Raw genomic sequence first — 21,545 nt, forward strand, 5'->3', positions numbered from 1 at the left:
GCCATTGATAAAATTGAATACTATTATGTCCTCAATAAAAACCCTGTGCAGTCTGTATCCCGAAATAGAGAAAATGGGCCATTAGCGGAAATAAATCGTGTAGTTTTGAAAATCGCTTGTTATTCCTTGACATGTCCAGATGATGATGATATCGTAAGTCTTCAACTCGACTTATTTTTGAAGCAATAATTGAAAATTTTTAAAATAAAAAGTTTTTTCGAAAGAAGCCATTTGTAAATAAGAACAGTAGGTAAATTTTAAATTAAAAACCTTTGGGTTTTTTTTTTATTATGTACCTTATTGTCAGCTGCTGCCACTTTGTTATATTATGGCCAAAAAAAATGTTACCAATCTGTGTTGTGTACCTTTTAAGTTACTTTTTTTTTAATTTTGTTCATTTGGTACAAGCAAGAAGCTTATATCTAATACACTGGAGATTTCAGTATGAACATTAACTTGTAACAAGAAAATATGACTTTGAATGACGCCTGTAAGGTTTTTTATCCCTTTCACACCTAACTTGGCAAGTGGGTGTGAAAGGGATAAAAAACATAACATAAGCTTCTTGGGTACAAGTCAATGTATTATTTTAAAACAGTCACCAACATTTTTGGGGGTTTTCTGAGCTACTAAATAAAACAACCGCATAGAATGTTATATATGAATTTATTCAATTGGGAAGGCACTTTGCCACCAAAGGCACCCTTCAGCTGAAATTGTACTAATGAAACAACATTGTAAATAATTCTTTTAGCGTCCACTACATTCACGAATTTATCAAAACCACTATTATTTACATTATAATTAAATTGTTCAGATTCAAATTTATAACAATCGCAAAGGATATCCATATTGAAGTATAAAAAATATACGAGTTATTTATTATGGGTACGACGAATACAAATACAAATTCAAATAGTTTGAAATGATCATACTTTTTTGCGTTTGGTATCGTTGAGTATGTTGCGTAGAGCATTAATTATTATTTATTATAGATAATTATATTTCGTTGTCTGTGATGACGAATTCGGCGGCGGACCCGTAGTCCAGTATTCTGTTTTTGACGTCCTTCAGCTTGGCAATATAGTGTTTGTGTATTTTGGTGTTAGTGCGTGTGTAGCGGAGGGCTGTTATCATCTTATCAGCAGTGTAATGCAGCCACAGAATGTTTGTGAACGGGTCGTAGTTCTTCCAATCGTTACTGGAATTAAAAAAAAAATTAATAAGTACAATTCTGTATGACATACTTTCTACACTGTCTTGTGAGAAAATGTTTTTACATCCATTTTATCAATTGGGTTTTCTGCCATTAGCGCACGGGATAGCGAGAAGTCGATAATAACGAACCTAACATACTCTAACCTAGCTAAACCTGGATATTTTCCTACCTAACCTAACCTCATCATTTTTATAGCGATGTTAACCTAACCTATGGTATTTAGGGGGCGTTGTTCTGGATTTCGCGCGTTCGGGACATCAAGTAGTCAATGATCGAACGTAACATACTCTAGCCTAGATAAACCCGGATATTTTTCTAGCTAACCTAGCCAAATGACATTTTTGGGGTTTTTTTGACATTTTTTGTAGAATTTTTTTGCATTTTTTGTCATTTTTTTGCATTTTCCCCACGCAACTCACCCGAGCCTCTCCCGCATGAGTCGGTACACCTCAAACTGATAGTCGCCGAGCGCGTCGAACAGCGCCTCGTCGTCCGCGAGCTCGCAGTACAGCGGCGCGGCGGTACTGCGCATGCGCGCGCGGGACAACGAGTAGTCAATGATCGTGGCGCGCACGCCGCAAGAGAGCACGCGGTGTGCACGGCCGCGGAGCACGAACGTCACGTACTGGAATACGAGAAAAACATATTTATTAATACAAAACACGTTTAATCACAAATGCAACTACCAATTTTAACCTATAACTAATACATTTAAAAAAATTTTAAGCCTTAAAATACATTAAGTATATTAGTCAATATTTAGTCGGTATTCAGTATTCGTGATTAGGTGAACCACTCGGCATTTGCCTCTCCGTATTAGCAGAGAAGCGCCCCTTTTTCAGTAGTAATAGCTGTCCCGGCAAACATTGTCCTGCCTTAGTCTTATTATTTAGGGGGATGAAAAATAAATGTTGCCTTATTCAACTTCAAACACCATGATACGAGAATTTTACATTTTAGACTAGTAAGCATGTATGACGGATATTATAAGACAATCAGGGACAGCGAAAAAGCGTCTCATAAACGAAATTAACTCATAACGAACGTTAGCGAGAATTACAAAAATGTATTATCAACACTACAATCAGTCAAAACAATCATATAAAACCTTTGTTCGTTTCTTTATTGACCAATAGAGCATAATGCTTAAATAGACGAAAACCTTACAATCTTACCATTTTAGAACAAACAAAATTGAAGTAATCTCTTGCTATGTAAACTGACTTTTTTTAAATGAAATAAGTGTACCATATATAAATGATCACAATAATCGAATGCGCATACCTTCTGATCGGTGGGCGCAATGAGCACGTTGCCCCAGTGCAGGTCGCGATGCTCAAACTCCAGACCCTCCTCCGCTACGGCCAACGCAAACGCAATCTGTTGTAAAAAATAACGAAATAATATGATTCCTTTTACGATTGAAAATAAAAAGAAATGGTTTGCACCCATTGTATGGTAAATCAGACATAATAAATATTAAATACAGTTGCTTAACATCTATTGAAAATAAAATAAATGGACCAGGACACATAAAATAGTAAATCTTTTTATGTGTCCTGTGTATATTATTTAACAATAACAAAACATACATGCGCCTGAAAAAAAAATCATATACACCAACATTACCAGATAACATATACCACAAGTCTGTGTCTATTCTATTCCTTCAAATAACATGGTTTTTCCAAACAGAAAACATTTGTACTTGAAAATGCATATGAAAACTACCAAAATAAATACAAAATTCACTAATTGCATATTTCAAAGAAAAAAACACATTATCAAAGCCAAAAATAAAATCAGTGTCTATGACACGTCCATTCAACTTGTTTTTATTTATCAAACTGACTCACACATTGTTTTGTTTACACGCCAAACAAATTTGTTTGTTAAGGTCGATACACTTAGTCGAGACGTGTTAAACACATTATAATCAAACAAGAAATATCTATCGAGATAAGTCGAAAAAACACAAACAAAAACAAATTTTACAAAAAAAAACACATGCAAGTTAAAAAATAAAAATAAAAAACAGCGCATGTACTAGCACACGTTTCCAAAGTGAAACTTCCTTGGCAAGATTCAAAGATACCAAAATCGCCGCCTTACTCCAGGACCTTGAAATTTTACTCTCAACAAGACTAAAGAAGTTTCACTTCGATAAAAAAAAAACAAAAAAATCACACCACACTCTTGTAACATCAAAAAGAAGCGGCGACACGTTTGAAGGATAAGTGAAAATCTAGTCAAGATGCAAAATAAATACTTGAACTAGAAATTCACTCACCATCCACCAGTGTCATTTTACGGGGCATGCGGGTAAAGTGCTGAAAAAAAACAAAACAAACAAAAAAAAACTAGGCTAAAAAAATTAAAACAAAACATCTTAAAATACTGCTTGAATTTTGAAGTGTAAACGGCAGACTAGAAATAATCGTCTTTCTTCGCAAAAATAATTATAGGTAAATCAGAATCTCACTTTAAATGAATTAATGCATGCTATTGATTTTTTTTTACAAATGTAACCAACCAACAAAATACGTCACAAGATCATGTTTGGTGACGAAAATATCATCAAACAAGTTCTCACTTCAAAAATTAGCATAAACAGTCAACATCAATATTACAACTAGCAATATAAAATCACAGTTAAACAATTTACAATAAACAACGTCACGCTGACGTAGTTTGTGGGTAAATTATGCGCAATATTGATTAGTAGAATAATGCAATAATATTAAAGTCGTCAAATCATCGTGAGATGGTTTTACCACACCAATGTTTAAATACGTCAGTAACTTGTGTTTATTGTTCATGGCAAATTTAGTTTGTACACAGTCTATAATAGATAAATAATTTGGAAAATCCAAAAGTGCACGCCTCATAATTTTTTTTTAAAAAATATTTATTAATTATTATTTTTGTTTATTTAATAACAATTAAACCACATCGAATAAGACCCTGAAAAATGAAAGGGTTCTATAAATATCATGAACGTTAAAAATAGTGTTTTTTCTTAATATGTGTGTGTATGTATTATCTTACAAGTGCAATGTATGATACATAAAGACATTTTAAGTTTGAAAAATCAGATGTTTTGCGCGAAGTGACAGTAGTACCCACCTCAACGCTTCGCTTATGAGGCGTGCAACACCTCAACGCTTCGCTTATGAGGCGTGCAATAGGCAAATCAATGTTTGACGTTCGAATCGCCTAGAAGTTACTATACACTCGTGTTTTGCGTCAATTGTAAGATATATAGATGATCAATAATGGGCCTTCTTCACAATGGGCAGCGTTGTGCGAGTAGAGGCACGATATGATAGTGTAGAGGGCCCATAAGATTCATCTAAAAATAATCGCCTGAGGTCATAAACGATTTATATTACTCCTATGTGAAAAGTTTTTCTGACTGTATGTTTGCTAGATTTAAATGCAATTTCCAAATACCATACAATACTTCTGTCATTATGAATAATATCATATAAAGAGATCATTTATACAAATGTCATCAAAGTTATTGATTGATGATTCATATAAATTTCATTATTGAATGATGATCGTTTCAGATACGACCAAATTCATGGAAAATGGATTGCACAATAGTTATTTTGTATAATTTCTCATGCAATCATTCTACGAATTCAGTTGCTAATCAGCACTAACCGTCTCAACCTACATAGTCAGCATGCCATTTTCCTTAAATTTGACCGTATTTAATTTTAGTTTGGGAATTCGCTAAATAATAAATACACACAATACTTAAAACAAAAAAAACATGCGTTCAAACTAAGTTCATCGAATCAGAAACAAACATTCTTGATTCCGTAACGGTTTAATATTTATCACTTTAAATTAGGGTGGCCATTCTCATCATTTAGGTAAATATTACAAATTTCTACTAGATAAAAAGATCAACCATAGGTATGGATGGCTAGGCTACAAAATAAGTAATAACAGCTAAAACATCAAACATAAAAACCATAATTATACCAGCCAGTACCAACTCCTCCGATGTTGAAAGTATTTTTCATCCATGTCCAGGTCCAGATTGGGTTGGTTGAAAGTAGGTTGAAAGTAAAAAATAACAAAAAATCCTAAAAAAATCACAAAAAATCCGCCACAAACCTGCTTATAAAGCGCGTACGCTTGTTCCGCGTTGTTAAACTGGTATCCCTCTAGATCTTGTCCCGCGTTAGCTAACTCTAACACTAGATAGTGTTGGTTTGGGGGCAATGCAGCGGGGCTGTCGTTCTCCGAGCCGGTGCACTCGTCGTACAGCTCCCACAGGTCGAGCAGGCGGGCTGGGTACGGGCCGTATACTAGACGCGCGGCTAGAACCTGCCGAACAATAGTTTATAGATATTTAATTTTCATTGACATACTATAAATAAAAAATGTGTGCGTGTACTAGTGTACACACGTAAGAAGTGAAACTTCTTTATGACCTTATTTTTCAAAAAATAATTTACAATATGCAACTTTACAGAAATACGTCGATTCACGCGTGGCCCTACCAAATAAGAAAAAGATGGCGCGTAACGGAAAAATGTCACGCGTAACGAGAAAATGTTACACTAAATTTTTTTCTAACCCCGATAAAGAAGTTTCACTTCAATAATCAATCACGCTTAGAATTTGTCCAGGGATAAACTGTGCCTAAGCATCTCTTAGGCAGAGTTTTTAATGAGATTTAACATTATTACGACATTTTTTGTTATGTATTCATTAGACAGTTGTTGATATACGACAAATTATCATTTAGAAGCAACCATAATAAAATTTTACCGAACTAAATGCCAATGTTTGGAGATAAAATTAACATTCCTTACTTATCCACGCAATAATTCATTAAATTAAGCGTATTCTTTTAGAGATACACTAGGAGCAAATTTTCTTTGTGTGTGTAAATTGTATCTATGCAATGTGCAATAAAGTGTTTTTTATTTATTTATTTAAATCCTTATCTTAGGTATTATGCACATACATTGGTAACTGCTCTATACTACACGCATGGCTAGCCTCCCGTGGTCAGTGCAAGCGCGTCATTGAATTATATAATTTAGCACATGTTTACCGCAGCGCAGTGTAAACGGTTCCCCTAACACAATGAGAAGTTGTTACACGTGCAATCTATTTAACACGTGATAGCTTACGTCTAGTACAGAAAACCTAGTACTTCTTGTAATATACAATTTGCATATTACATAAATGTTCATACATGAAGTATTGTGACATTTTGATACCATGTTACAAGCCAATAAGAGAAAACTAATATAATGTTGGATTCATAATCTTTTCAGACTTCATCATTCAATTAATTTTATTCACTTTTGGAACTAGAGAAAACTAATTGGAAGGATTGTAATATCCTGAATCAATGAATATATTACACACAATAGTTTCTCACGTTAGGAGAACGATGTGTTTGTAATAAAAGATAATATTATGTGTACTTATACGTTTTTATTTTCTATGAAGTTTTAATTAGACGAACCAAAGAAATGCCGGAATTCGCATGTGTGCCAAAGGCAATGAAAATAATTAAACTACCAAATAAATAACACTTTCAATGTCATCATTAACAGTCACCCTCACATAATCATGTATGTATGTAAATACCTTATTAACTAATTACTAAACGTTACAAAATTAAAAAAAAAAATACACTAATACGCGCCAAATCACCACGATTGACACAGATTCATTACGTCACCAGAACAAACCATGGAACACAGCTGTTTAGAATCCTGATTCACCACTGAGTCACGGATTATATAACTGCGTGTGGTGGGAAATTCGATCGCGCTAATGTGTCATTAAAGTTTCATGTTATAGGGTTACCAATTTTAACAGTAATTATTTTAAAACAAATATAATGCAAGTTCTGAGAAAGATAAAGGTTAAAAATAATTTGAATGCATACATATTTGTATTGTAGTAGGCATTTTGATACTGAAAGCAGCTTATTGAATATGTACTTATTTTTGTTGAACAACTGTAAAAAGTATAATTTAGTGAAAAACAGTATAATACGTTAACGCTATAACTGGGAACCCTATTAAAAAAACGCCTTGGTACGTTGTGAGGTCGAATATTATAGACACAGCTTGTATTTAGAAAATGATTGGTCCACTTGTCGATAAATTCAGGAATTGGGTCAAATGTTTTAATGTTAAATGTTATCTTTGCTAATTACTGAAGACAGGGTCATCTAATAATTTACGAGATGGACATGCATTAATTTAGTGAAAGCCATTTAATTGTGTGTGTTATCGTTTATTTATAACGTCGTATAAAAACTTAGTGAGAAGAATTTTAGTTCAACGAATTTGTAGTTTTTTGCTCATCGATTTTTCAACACTCAACATCTAAACGAATTCCTTTTCATTATGTTCTCACGTATTCATTATAAATCACGGCCTTCGAAAACGCCATAATATCCCAGTAACATAATTCAAGAGCAATATCTATCTTCTATACAACCTGAAGGCCACCTCTATCATCTACATTCTACAGCAACAAGAAATCAATGTCAAAAATGCCTTTTCTAACTCCAATCAAACACGCAAATCGTTACAAACAAACGCAAATACGTTATCACTTATCAACACAACAGAGTACACAACAGTGCAGTATACATAGATTGCTCGCTAATCAGTCTGGCCCATTTCCCTTATCATTGTTCAAGGCATACAAGACGTTATTGTGAATGAATTCATTGAGATGGTATCGATTTCCTATATAATAGTTCTTATATAGACTCGATTGTTTTTTGCGGCTATTTATACCAATACTTAATATCTTATAGAGGTAAAGTTTGTGAATTTGTGACGATGTAGGGGTAATCTCCCGATCCACTGAACCGATTTTAAAATATTTTCCCCATAGAAAGTCACGTTATCTATGAGTGTCATAAGGTTTATTTTACTTTGTTTTTATCCCGGGGCAAACAGGGCGGAGCCAAGACCGGCTAGTTATTAAATATCCCTACTAAACAATAATGTTTATAATAGAAAAGAAAACATTGAAAACACATTATTAACTATTAATAAAAAGGCATATATTTTTCTAACAAAAGGATGTGCATCGCTTAATTGCTTTGAAACAAATACTTTATGCATTTACAATTCCCACACCACCGGTAAATATACAGTTATCATTTTCCCAAGGTTAATCAATGCAAAATAAAATTTTATATACTCACAATAAAATATAAAAATATAGTAGATAAATTCATACGTGATTTATTGTCGAGGTCATGACTCACAGTTTAAGGACGCTGTCACAAATCTGCGTTACTCAAATTTAGGTATCTAACGACGTAACTTTGTTCGCGGCAATATCACGCTCACGTAAACATAGCGCATTCCATTTTATAGACCATCTTCATACTTGATATTATTTTTAATTTTTGATATTATGTATTTTTATTGAAATTGATTCCAGAAGATTACTAGGAACTTTAAAAATTCATTTTGTTACTTTTATTATTAGGTACGATCCTAATAAGTATGTTAGTATATTCAAACAACTTAAAAAAGTGTGACTATTTTACATCATTATTTCATTGAATAATAATCTATGAATTGTATATGTCACGGCTAAAGGTAGGTGAGAACATAAACTTAAGATTAGCCGGCTAAACTTAGGTTTATTTTCGACGAGGTGTTAATGTTAGTTTGTTCTATCTTTAGCCGGCTAAACTTAAGTGTAACCGCAGGCCCGTGGCTAAAAATGTCGGGGTGGGTAGATTTGGTTAGCGCCGGGCCGGTGGAGGGCTTGAGGGGCCCGCACAGTGCCAGAAAACACTCGCCCTGTTCCTTACATGTATTATAGTAACCAAATCTACCCACCCCGACTCAGGGCAGAAAGCTGGTGGCTAGGTTAGGTTAGGTAAGAACTCTTAAGACCCGCACGAGCCGAGCGAGCGCAGCGAGCGTGCTGCGGCAGCAGCCGGCGAAGTGCCAGAAAACACTCGCCCTGTTCCTTACATGTATTATAGTAACCAAATCTACCCACCCCGACATTTTTAGCCACGGGCCTGCGGTTACACTTAAGTTTAGCCGGCTAAAGATAGAACAAACTAACATTAACACCTCGTCGAAAATAAACCTAAGTTTAGCCGGCTAATCTTAAGTTTATGTTCTCACCTACCTTTAGCCGTAACATATACAATATCAAAGCTTTTTAAGAAATGTAGAATTATTATCATACATATGATGTTACCGGCACTGTATTAAATCCGGCATTGTATACAATTCTTAGTAAATGTATGTTATTCCGAAAAATAGTTGGAATGAAATAAATTATAGGTATTCGTCACATAACACATTACCTAGGATACTCTTAAATCTGAACTTTTCCTACGTAGCAAACACATTTGCAAGTGTGGGTAGTTTTTGGGGTAGCTATTAACCAATATGAGGTCAAAACTAAAATCCAAGATGGCGCCGACGAAAATTTTACATCTTTTCGTCATGGGTGTCATTTTCAAGGTTTTGGAGTAGCTCTTAACAAATATGAGGTCAAAACTAAAATCCAAGATGGCGCCGACGAAAATTTGACTTTTTTCGTGATGGGTGTCATTTTCATGGTTTTTGGGGTAGCTATTAATGAATATGAGGTTAAAATCAAAATCCAAGATGGCGCCGACGAAAATTTGACTTTTTTCGTGATGGGTGTCATTTTCATGGTTTGTGGGGTAGCTATTAACGAATATGAGGTTAAAACCAAAATCCAAGATGGCGCCGACGAAAATTTGACATCTTTTCGTCATAGGAGTAATTTTCTTAATAATAAAGAAGTAAACTAAAATAAAATAACAAAGATTTTCGTCGGCGCCATCTTGGATTTTATTTTTGACCTCATATTGGTTAATAGCTACCCCAAAAACCATGAAAATGACACCCATGACGAAAATATGTCAAATTTTCGTCGGCGCCATCTTGGATTTTAGTTTTGACCTCATATTAGTTAATAGCTACCCCAAAAACCATGAAAATGACACCCATGATGAAAAGATGTAAAATTTTCGTCGGCGCCATCTTGGATTTTATTTTTGACCTCATATTGGTTAGTAGCTACCCCAAAAACCATGAAAATGACACCCATGACGAAAAGATGGCAAATTTTCGTCGGCGCCATCTTGGATTTTATTTTTGACCTCATATTGGTTAATAGCTACCCCAAAAACCATGAAAATGACACCCATGACGAAAAGATGTAAAATTTTCGTCGGCGCCATCTTGGATTTTAGTTTTGACCTCATATTAGTTAATAGCTACCCCAAAAACCATGAAAATGACACCCATGATGAAAAAATGTAAAATTTTCGTCGGCGCCATCTTGGATTTTATTTTTGACCTCATATTGGTTAATAGCTACCCCAAAAACCATGAAAATGACACCCATGACGAAAAGATGGCAAATTTTCGTCGGCGCCATTTTGGATTTAAGTTTTGTCAAATTGCTTTACCCCACCAATCCGTTCAACAACCCATAAAAAAAGAGGATCTCAGTCAACATAATTTTTAAAACATAATTTTAAATTACAAATAATTGGAATATGAAACTTATACAGTTTACTCTTATAAAGTATCAAATATTTCAAATCACGAAAACGACAGTATACGCACAATAATCTTTTTCTAATTCGTTTTTATTTTTGGGACGAGGAGCGATACACCCGTCCTTCCAAGAGCGCTTCTGAGCGCGGTCTGACGACCCGCGAGAGCAAAATGTATGAAGAAATCGACAAGTATTTTTAATTTAGCTTATAATTGAAATAAAATTTTGATTTAGATACAAAAAAATTATCACAATCTATAAAGGACTATATATCCCTCAATAATTTATAGGTAAGAAGATAGATTAGGCTTTTAATTTTCTTAAAATTGTACCGTTTTAGACCCCATTTTTTTGCATTTTATGCGATCATTGTGCTGGGAAAATCGTATTTCAGTGACAATTTTGTATGACGTCGTACAATTTTTATAAGATGATCGTAGAACTGAATATATTATCTTTAAATTAAGATATTACTTTGTTCTCACGTGTAAGTGCTTTGAGTTAAAATTGTACCGTAAAATAGCGGTTTTTGTTCAAAATCTGTTATAGCACCCTTAAAGTACTGTTATCAAGATTGATTCTGTTTATTGTAATTGCGATTTTAATGCTAAATAGCTTGAACATTAATGCTTTCTTAGCAGTAAATGTGACTTTCTTATGAATAGTTACTCATATTTTATATTTAGATTTCGTAGAAAAATTTATGTTCATAATTTATTACAAATGAACACGTTTTAAAGTATTCAGATAGCAGTATCGGGATATAATCACGTGTGCATATAATTATCTTCATATACACTATCTATCGGCCGATGTATTGGAAAAATATACACGATAAATTAATATTAATATGAGCTTGCATGAAATAACGGTAGGAATAGTGTTCGAGAACATCGAAGTTTTATAGACATCAATATATCTATATTATTTTAGAAGGATTTACTAGCTGACACGACGAATATTACTCTTATGAGATAGTCTTTAAAGCCTTAGGGGCCTTAGGTTATATAAAAATAGTTAACGACATGAGATCTACTTTACTATATACTTTCACACAACTTTTCTTTTTTCAAGCCAATTTTGGAGCAGTTACTTTTTTTATATTAGGTATAAAGATTTGATTATTGCGGAAAACAAACACTAAACATATTTTAAAGATTAGCATTCAACATTTTTTAAATATAAATGCATATGAAGGATTATAATATTATCTCAACATTTAACAAGTTAATGTTACGCTGCACACATTTTTCTATTTTATAATTGCTTGTGAATACAATTTACATAGACATAACATATTAAATGCAATTTTTAAACTAATTTACATGCTAGCTGACTAAAAATACATGAACTTACTAAGAATTGAATTAGAATTATTAAGCATTATTGTATTTTACTACAAAATAACTAAATTAATATGTACTTATAAGACGTAATCTTCAAAATTCAAATATATACGGAATCAGTAATTTTCATATAATTATATGAAACTAAAAAATACCCTGATTAATCTTTGTACATAGTACATACATTACCTAACCTACCCTATACATATATTGCATATATGTATTATATTGTCAATACTTTCACCTCTATTACAGATATGGATTGCTCCTTATATAGATGAATAATTAAAAGTGCCTAGACTTGGCATATTAATCTATTATCTTCTGTATATTTAGATAAAACTAAAAGTAGTTGCATGTAATTTAAAACTGTTTTATCATATGATTACTATATTAAAATATTGTCTGTCTGTCTCTTTGTTCGACAGGGTTAGTTTATTGTATAATTTATTGAAAAATTTAATGTGTCATTAATTTGAAAATAAGACGTTTTAAGCCAACATATACTTTTCACTGGGAATTTTTTGCAAAACCTAATTTGACCGCTTATAAACTCACTAGCTTTCCGCCCGCGGCTTCGCCCGCGTTTTCAAATAAAAACCCGTTCCCGTAGGATTTCCGGGATTAAACCTATCCTATGTCCTTTCTCGGGTATCAAAATATCTCTATACCAAATTTCAAGCAAATTGGTTCAGTAGTTAAGGCGTGATTGAGTAACAGACAGACAGACAGAGTTACTTTCGCATTTATAATATTAGTATGGACTATGGATATACGAACAAAGCCGTGGGTATTAAGTTTGTATTTATATAATTTACATGACCTGAATAAAATGACTAATCCATTGTTTCTGATAAAGCCGTGATGTAATATTGCAAATTAAACATTATCATTTACTGTTAGTAATTATTTCCTGGTAGGTATTCAATTAGTCGTATTTAAATACAATAACGTTTGCGCTGATTATTATCTAACTGCGATAGTATTGTTGGCGGATCTTTATTTATATTAGCGATTAGTGTGAAAATGCAAAATCGTTGGGTAAGTATGAAATTTGCTTTAGTTTTTCTCGATAGTGTTTCAAGTTCTGAAGAAACCCAAAACAAAAACAGTCGAATTAAGAACCTGCTTCTTTTTCTTACACAGTTCGTTATTAAACTTGAATTCATCTAAATTTGATAGTTGTTTACTTAGGCTTTAATAGAAAACAAACTACTTTCCGTAGGAAAGTTTAAGATGTGGTGAAAACATATTTTCAATTGATAACCTTGTAAATTTTAGACTAGGGTTAAAAGTATAAATTATAAGTGAGTTAGATAACAAATTAATAAAATTAAAATTAGGTATATAAATATTAACAACTTTGAAACTTTCCTTTCCGATCTGCTTTAAAATTAACTTTTCAATAAACAATGGCATATACAGAAGATTATTGCGCAATATAATGAATTCTTGCGAACAATACCGAGAGCAAAGTATACGAAATCATTTATATCCTTAGTATATGAATTATTCTGAGAATCAATTAATTAAGACCATCAATAAGTGCAGATTTTTCAATGCTTGGTTAAAACTTATCCGTCCAATAAAGTATTACACGATAATATTAAAATGTCACGTAAACTGTCAAATACGGGCAATTAGAATTCGTTTTTAAAATGGCAGTTTTATACATTATTCAACGAATAAGTTTTAACCAAGGATTGAAAAAATCAGCCCTAAATAGTTTTATTCAATAACCTTATTAATATACAAATAAAACACGTACCTTATTGAAGACATCAGTTGCATTCTCTACAGAATGTAAATCCAAAGTTTCAACGTTCTTCCCTTCATTTAAGTGACTCTCTATATCTGGTATCGGAGCGCCAAGAGCGCTCAATTCCCTAAAACGACAAAAATTGGAGTTTAGAAAAAAAAAATATGTATGTAAACAAAATATTCCTACGCAGGTATTAATATAAAAAAAAATTACATATTAAAGCAATCTGCCCATGTTCATTATAATTCCCCACATCAAACATTACTCCATATATGCAGTATTTGTCGCACACTTACTACTGATTCCAGTACAAATCATATTTGTTCCTATACCACACCCCGGACACTCCATATAAAATTATCGTTTTGACAGTCACACTGTAGAGTGCAAATGTGTGTTAACGCTTTAGGGTTGGCACATTTGTGACTAGCGTTAAGAAATTCGCGTTTTTCTGATGAAATACATCCGTAAACAGCACAATATCAATATCTACGTCAACTGGTATCACCTTGAGCACGCGCGCTCGTCATTGAATTACACAAAACACCTCACATCGCACATACTCACATAGCAATCACAATCTCGGACACAATCTGGCCATAGTCCTTCTGTTTCTCCCCGTTGACCACAGTGTCCCCGTCCACTGGTATCACCTTGAGCACGCGCGCCCGCCCGTCGCCCGCGCGCCACAGGAACACCTCGCCGTACACGCCCTCGCCGATCTTGCGGCAGTTCTTTAGAGCTCTACAAGGGAAACAAACATTAAGCCTTGTATCCACATGAGCATGCTCAGGTGAATGAGCGGCTCATTTGGCCGAGCCGCTCAAGTGGAGACGCCTGAGCTTGCTCGGGTTGCGCGTGCTAATACTAATACTATAGCAATGTATAAGTTCAATTAGTCCTTTGTGATACAAGTTAAAAAAGTTATTTAGCAATGCTTGTTATTTAAGCTATTAAGAACTTTGCAAGCAGTGACATCTTTTCTCCCGTCTATGGTTCTGAAAGCTCAGTACATAGTTTAGGACTACTAATTGAGGATATTAAACAACTGGCTATACAGTATACAATTTTGTATATCTTTAGAATATATTTACCCAAATTATTATGTTTTATACATTGGCTTATTTATTTATTAATCCATCAGTCCCCGGAATCACAGACACAATAGATAATCTATTGTGTCGCGCCCCGATCGGGGCGCTCGGTGGTCAACGGGTTAAAACAATGGCTGTAGTCATGTCAGGCGAGTAAATGTTAGAAAAGTGATACTCTCTGTCTGTTCTCTTACAATTGATAGCAAACAGCTCTGTAAGCCTTGGATTTTAAGATCCCCTTTGTTTAATCACTCAAGCATTAGTCATGATTATGGCCCACAAGCAAAGCAATGTGCATATAACATTAAATGAAGATGAGGTACATGGTTATTCTAAAAATTATATTTAGTTGAATAACAAATAAATGCATGCATCTGTATACAATATACATATAGCCAATAATTTACATAAGAAAAAGTTACATATTACACATGTGAATTTATTTTTGTATGTTACAGATATCTCATGGGTATTCATTAAATTATGAAAGCTAAGTGAACACAAATTACTTTCATTTTTAACATGGATTTCAACACAATTTTAACCTAGTTTTAATGATTCCACGAAAAAAGATATATTCAGAAAATACACCATACAAACATTACCTAATTGTGTCTATTTATAATGTCACTTTGTAATTAACTAGTAATTAGTTCCATTAAAAATTAATCCGTCAGTCCTCGGATCACAGACACAAAAGAAAATCTATTGTGTCTCGGCCCGATCGGGCCGCTCGGTGGTCAATGGGTTAAAGTAAGTAGTTTTGATGAGCATTTTCGTTAAGAGGTTATGAAAAAAATCTATAACCTATACATGAAAAATTAAAAAAATATATAACATAAAATGTAGGTAGGCGGCAATAAAAAAATAGTTCAAGCACATGGCATTTATTACCAAACAATAGTTTCGATTGCCTCCATTTTGTTATTTACATGACCTACAAAATGTTTGTTTGTATGAACATGTGTTGTGCGTTAATTGGACGCAATTTATAGCAAATAGCACGATGAATGTACTCACGTATCTGGATAGCATTCATCAAACAATAGCGCATCTGTCTGGTTGCAGCGTCGTAGGACGTAATCACGCGCTGCAGTACTCGGACGGCTTGTCGTTTCATGAAAATTGTCTACAACAGTGACTTCGTCCTCCGAGTCACCGAGCGAAAGCTTTGATAAGTCGACAACCGTATCATCACAATCCTCGGACAAATATCCTGAAAACACGAGACATTTCGAGATCGCGTCGTGACACATACAAGGAAGTGAATGACAACTTTCCCCGTGACTAATAATTACGTAGAAAACAACACAAAGATGCCCCAATTATATATTTCTACGAACTCACCTGAGTATTGCAGGGAAAGATGCATGCACTTGGCTTTGGACACTTTTTGTTGAACAAAGGCGTAGAACCAAGCTATTATCCCGTTAGGGATAATGAATGGCAGTCAAATAGTCCACAGTCAAAATAGGTAACTTAGCACAAAGTATTTTGTCCTAGTATTATATAATAATACAATCGCAAATATTCACTAACAATGTAGTACGTTCTTTTAAAACAATAAAAATAAAAATTTAACAACACAAGAAGCTTGCGTCTGCTTCCGCGATTTTTAATTAATTGTTACGTTAACGTATGAAATACGTAAACGTGACGAGAAGATTGAGGAGATGAGCTCACGTTAGTGTTGCCACAACCCTTATTGATATTTCCTCAAATTGGCAACGAATTTGCAATTTGATAATTTGTAAAACAAAGTTTTCATTCAAATCTTTACATCGTACCAATTTCAATTATTCAATTTTAAGTTCAAGTCAGATAATCATAGGAAGTTACACTTATTACGGAATCACAAAAAGAACTTACATCGGTACATACTAACTACTTTTACATTATTAAGTGTTCGATAATATTATATTTAATTTACAAAAATATACAATTCATTCGAAAAGATTATTCTTTACATTTTATTTTTACATTTCGTATAAAATTAATACTTCTGAGATTTATATAATTTTCCCCATTTTTATGTAAACAGAATAAGATGGCAATATTAGGCATCCGGTTTCACTACAGATTAAAAATTATGAGCTGTACAGTGTTACTAGCTATAAAATACAATTAATACTAGATGTATTATCTTTAAAATTAAATAACCGAAATTATTTGTATTGGAAAATATTTACCTTTCGAATCGTCAAAGGCAGCCGAAGAACAAATGCTGGATCTTGATTCATTAGAATCCTAGAAGATGGAATATAATTTACAATAATTTTTATTTGATTCGTAAATTTAACAACAAAATAATTAAAAACAACTTACTAATTTAATTGTTGACCTGATGGGCTTTGAAACAAAAGTACTTCTGCGACTTTTAATTGATTCATTGTGAAGTGAAGCTGTAAAATAAACAATAATAAATATTTTCTGTATACAAATCAATAAATTTCATTAAATTTCGTGTATTATAAATAATTCTAGACCTGAAATTACACTGCAACTTTTGCTGTTGATGTGAAATTGATGTTTCTTTCATTACTTTTTAAATTCAAAGACTGCATGCAGTTTATATATCTTTGAAAATGTATTTTATAAATATCTTACCATTTAAATCTTGCAACTCAATTGTGGCTATTACACTTTGCCTATATTTCCTTCCCTTATTCTCCAATGGTTCAATATCAAGCATTGAATAATCTGTACCGTCTACCATTGTCGTCATTCTTCTATAAATACTTAAGGACCTTTGCCATTTTTTCCCTGGCTGCAGCACTATAGGATGTTTTATTTCACTAGTATTAAGGGATGTATTGCTAGTCAGTCTTACACTTTGTCTTGTTGTTATTGAAGGTCTACAACTAGTGTCTGGTCTGTGACTCTTTCTTACAGTAATAGATGATCTTGGTGATTGTGGGATTTTAGTTCTTCTTGATACTGTATTACTTGCACCAGGTTCATCATCATTGGAACTCAATGTTTCAGTAATTGTATTGTCCTTTTCACTTATTGTACTAATTACATTACCAGTGTCCTGCTCCTTTTTATCTGCTATTGTAGCCTCATCATCTACACCTAAATTATTAATACTGCTTATAGAATTATCTAGAGTAAAGAAAAATGAATCATTAGTCATTTCGTTTCTTCGTCTTGTTGTTACGAAATTCACAGTGACATCTTTTGTATCGTCTGAATCTGTAGATGTTTCTGAATCTCCATTTTCAGAAACTGTACAGTTTTCTGATAAAGAGTCTATATCTTCATTAATTTCAGATGATTTATTAGTTGTATCTGAAGCAAAGCTGGCATAATTATCAGTAGAAATGCTGTCATTAAAATCTGATTCTACATCAGAATTTTGGTTTTTATTTAAGTACTTCTCTAGAATAGATTGGTTCAGTCTTTGAATCTTAACAATTGGTTCTTTGTTTGTTACAGAATTATTCTCTATTGACTCATTTTCACTACATGTATCATAAAAAGATCCAGATTCCGCTTTTTGTGTATTATCTAAATCACTGTTGGATGTACTGGATTCCATTTCATTCTCAATATTTTGTTTATCATTTGAGAAGCCCAAGAAAGGTTCACTAGGTAATTCATCATCAGTATAAGTCATAGAACAGTTCATAGTAAGTTGATCATCAATTTCCTTGTATTTATTTAAAACTTCCATTTCAGCAGACTTATTCACATTTGAGAAACCAAGAAATTTGTCATTTTCTGAGATTTGTAGGACACTAGCATCTTGCGGTTGTGATATTTCTAACGAGTTTGTTGCAATAATCTCACCGTCTTTAGATTTAGTAACATTGCTATCATTTTTGGAAAAATCTATTACAGCAATACAAGGATCATCTGATTTTAAATGTTTTAAACCATCTCCTTCTGCATTTATTTCTTTACTAACATGTCTTACTGGAGTAGATCTGTTATTTTGCTCAATATTTTCATAAACATCACTAAATCTGTTTTCTATTATGTTTGTTAAATTGTGATTTGAATTAATAGTGATAGGTGAATATTTGTAAATAGATTTCCCTCTATATTTTTCATGGAATGGTGTGCTACAAAATGGTGATGTGCCCACTTCTGAGCTTCTTATTTGGCTAATTTTTCTATTGGGTGTGAATGATAAGAGTTTGTCCCTTTCAAAGTCAGGGTTATTAAACAATGATAGATTTTCATCAATGTTTTCAATAGAGTCATTGCAACTTTTTGAGCTATTCAACTCTCTCTCTATGTGTAGTTTATATGATTTAATATCAGACTGATCGAAGTCAATATTTTCTTTGCTTGAATCTAAAAAATTAAAAAAAAAATTAAATTAAATTAATTAATTTATTTATTTATTAATTAATTAAATTAATAAATTCGAATAAATTGTAAATTTAATTAATCATGAGATATCAGGTCTTGATATAAGAAAAAAATAAATGTATTACTTACCTAAAGTATCAGAGCTGGAATAATTCACTTTCCTAATGTTTTTTTGTTTTCTTTTTCTACAATATTTCTTGTTTTTCCTTTAAATTAAAAATAATGATAACATTAAACACACACTACAAATAACAAAAATTTTCCAACACATCAAATCCACCAAAAAACAATTCAACCTTACAAAAACAAAATTATAATTTATGTTTTAATATTTTAACAACATAAATGTGCCTTTTCAATTTTTAGATCTTTTAATTTATAAGGTAAGTAAGTACAAAGTTTACAGAAAGACTAAAAACTCCACAAACTTTATAAATTATTATTTTCTATTTATCACTTACTTTTGTTTGTTGTCTTTCAGATCATATTTAAATATTGGTGAATTTTTCGGTGGGGATGAACGAAGTAGCTGATCGAACAAATCTTCGGGTTTATTTACTCGTAAAGATTTATCCGGAGTCAAGTATGTGGACCTAGACGTAGACTCTCTAATAATCTCTGGTTCTTTAAGTCGTTTCACATATTTTTTCTTGCGTACTCTATTTGATGCTGCAAATTGATTAGATACTCCTAAACAAGAAAGTTCGCGTTTAGCCTGTTTAATGTTTTCTATATAAAACGCATCGAAAACAGAGCTTTTCGCATCAACAATTTGCTTCACATCTCTAGGATCCAGCCCAGTTTCCTTTTTAGATTTATAGGTTCGCCTCATTTTCGTTTTATGTGCTCAAACAGTCTTAGTCCAGCTTTTTAAAATATTTACAAATGTTTAATGTTTTCAAGATTCATCTTTTTCAAATTCAAAAATACGTTTGACTTTGACACTTACGAATTATGTTTGACATGAGTTTCTATGAGGACGACAGACATTTCAATTTTATTACCACCATCAAAAATATTTAAATCTCAAGTAAAGTGTAAAAAAGTTTGTGTGCCGAGCACACGTGTCAGAAGTGAAACTTCTTTGGCATGATTCAAAGATAACAAAATCATCGCCCTACGCCGCTTTACACAAATGAAGAAGATAGATCAAATAACAGTGAAACAGACACGCACTTTAAAACATGCTGGTTCTATTTTAATCACTAATGCTCTCAATTACGACATAATGCACAATAATCTCAGGATAATACTCGATTAATTTGCGCTTACAAATCGACATTTTTTATTTATAATTATTATTGTATAATTTACACCATCTTTACACTTAGATTTAAGTTCTAGCTTTTGTTCCCGGTTCGCTGTGGTTCACTGTATGTATACGGATATTACTAACTGTGCCCCGCGGTTTCACCCGCATTGCTGTGCTCCTAAGGCTATATATATATACATATAATGGCCTTCCTCGATAAATAGTCTATCTAACTAGGAAATAGTTTCAAAATCGGACCAGTAGTTCTTGAGATTAGCTCATTCAAACAAACAAACTCTTCAGCTTTAAACTATTAATAATAAAGTACTTATATCTTAGCACTACCAACGCAAAGGATTTAAATGCGAATATTTTAATACCAAGACTGATTCAAGAGGTGGGATCGTTAGTAATATAAATAAAATTACTTTCAATTTGTACACTTATGATTCTATATTTATTGAAATACAATTCCTGTAGTAAGTAATTTACAAATGACACATAAGTAACAGAACGCAATCCAATAAAAAAATAATAATTTTATAACTACAAGACAAAGATCATGAACCTTTGGCAAAATTTCTTTCACACATTGTGATTTATCTTCCACATAATATTATTAGGACCATTTAAGTAATATACACCGCCAATTACATTACAAGCAATTATATAATGAAGAATATATTTTTGGCGCTAAGAAGCATAAGTATATATAATGTTTAATCAAATATTTTTCAAAATCAGAGTAGCTAGAGTAGCATTTAACTTTGAGTAGATTTTTTTCACATTGAAGGTAGAATTGAAAGTTCTAAAGGCGCCTATTGAATGAGGCATTCATATTATCATTTTCATATTAGAAATAATATTTTATACATTTATTTCTAGTTATGTGATTTATATCACATGACTGTTATGATATTTAGCAATAAGAACCTCAATGAAGAAAATGCATCTTTTGCATTAGGTATGCTAAGCGTCT

The 21,545-nt window shown here is 32.6% G+C and overlaps 1 protein-coding gene across 1 annotated transcript; it reads right to left on the bottom strand.

Moving 5' to 3' along the window:
• Positions 1-647: 647 nt before the first annotated feature.
• On the bottom strand, positions 648-20,161 carry Haspin (haspin). The gene is made up of 12 exons (XM_090109261.1): positions 19,776-20,161; positions 19,444-19,520; positions 17,602-19,296; positions 17,320-17,396; positions 17,184-17,241; positions 16,015-16,210; positions 14,468-14,644; positions 13,907-14,024; positions 5,351-5,563; positions 2,504-2,599; positions 1,639-1,844; positions 648-1,201 (listed from the first exon to the last, which is right to left on the bottom strand). The coding sequence occupies exons 1-12, from the start codon at positions 20,144-20,146 to the stop codon at positions 1,000-1,002; spliced, it is 3,486 nt and encodes a 1,161-aa protein (XP_089965387.1). The 5' UTR covers positions 20,147-20,161; the 3' UTR covers positions 648-999.
• Between the last annotated feature and the right edge of the window lie 1,384 nt (positions 20,162-21,545).

The sequence above is a fragment of the Colias eurytheme genome, chromosome 14 (genome assembly GCF_061535395.1).
Source record: "Colias eurytheme isolate Ceu_HAF_F1 chromosome 14, ilColEury1 Martin Lab GWU primary, whole genome shotgun sequence".
NCBI lineage: Eukaryota > Metazoa > Arthropoda > Insecta > Lepidoptera > Pieridae > Colias > Colias eurytheme.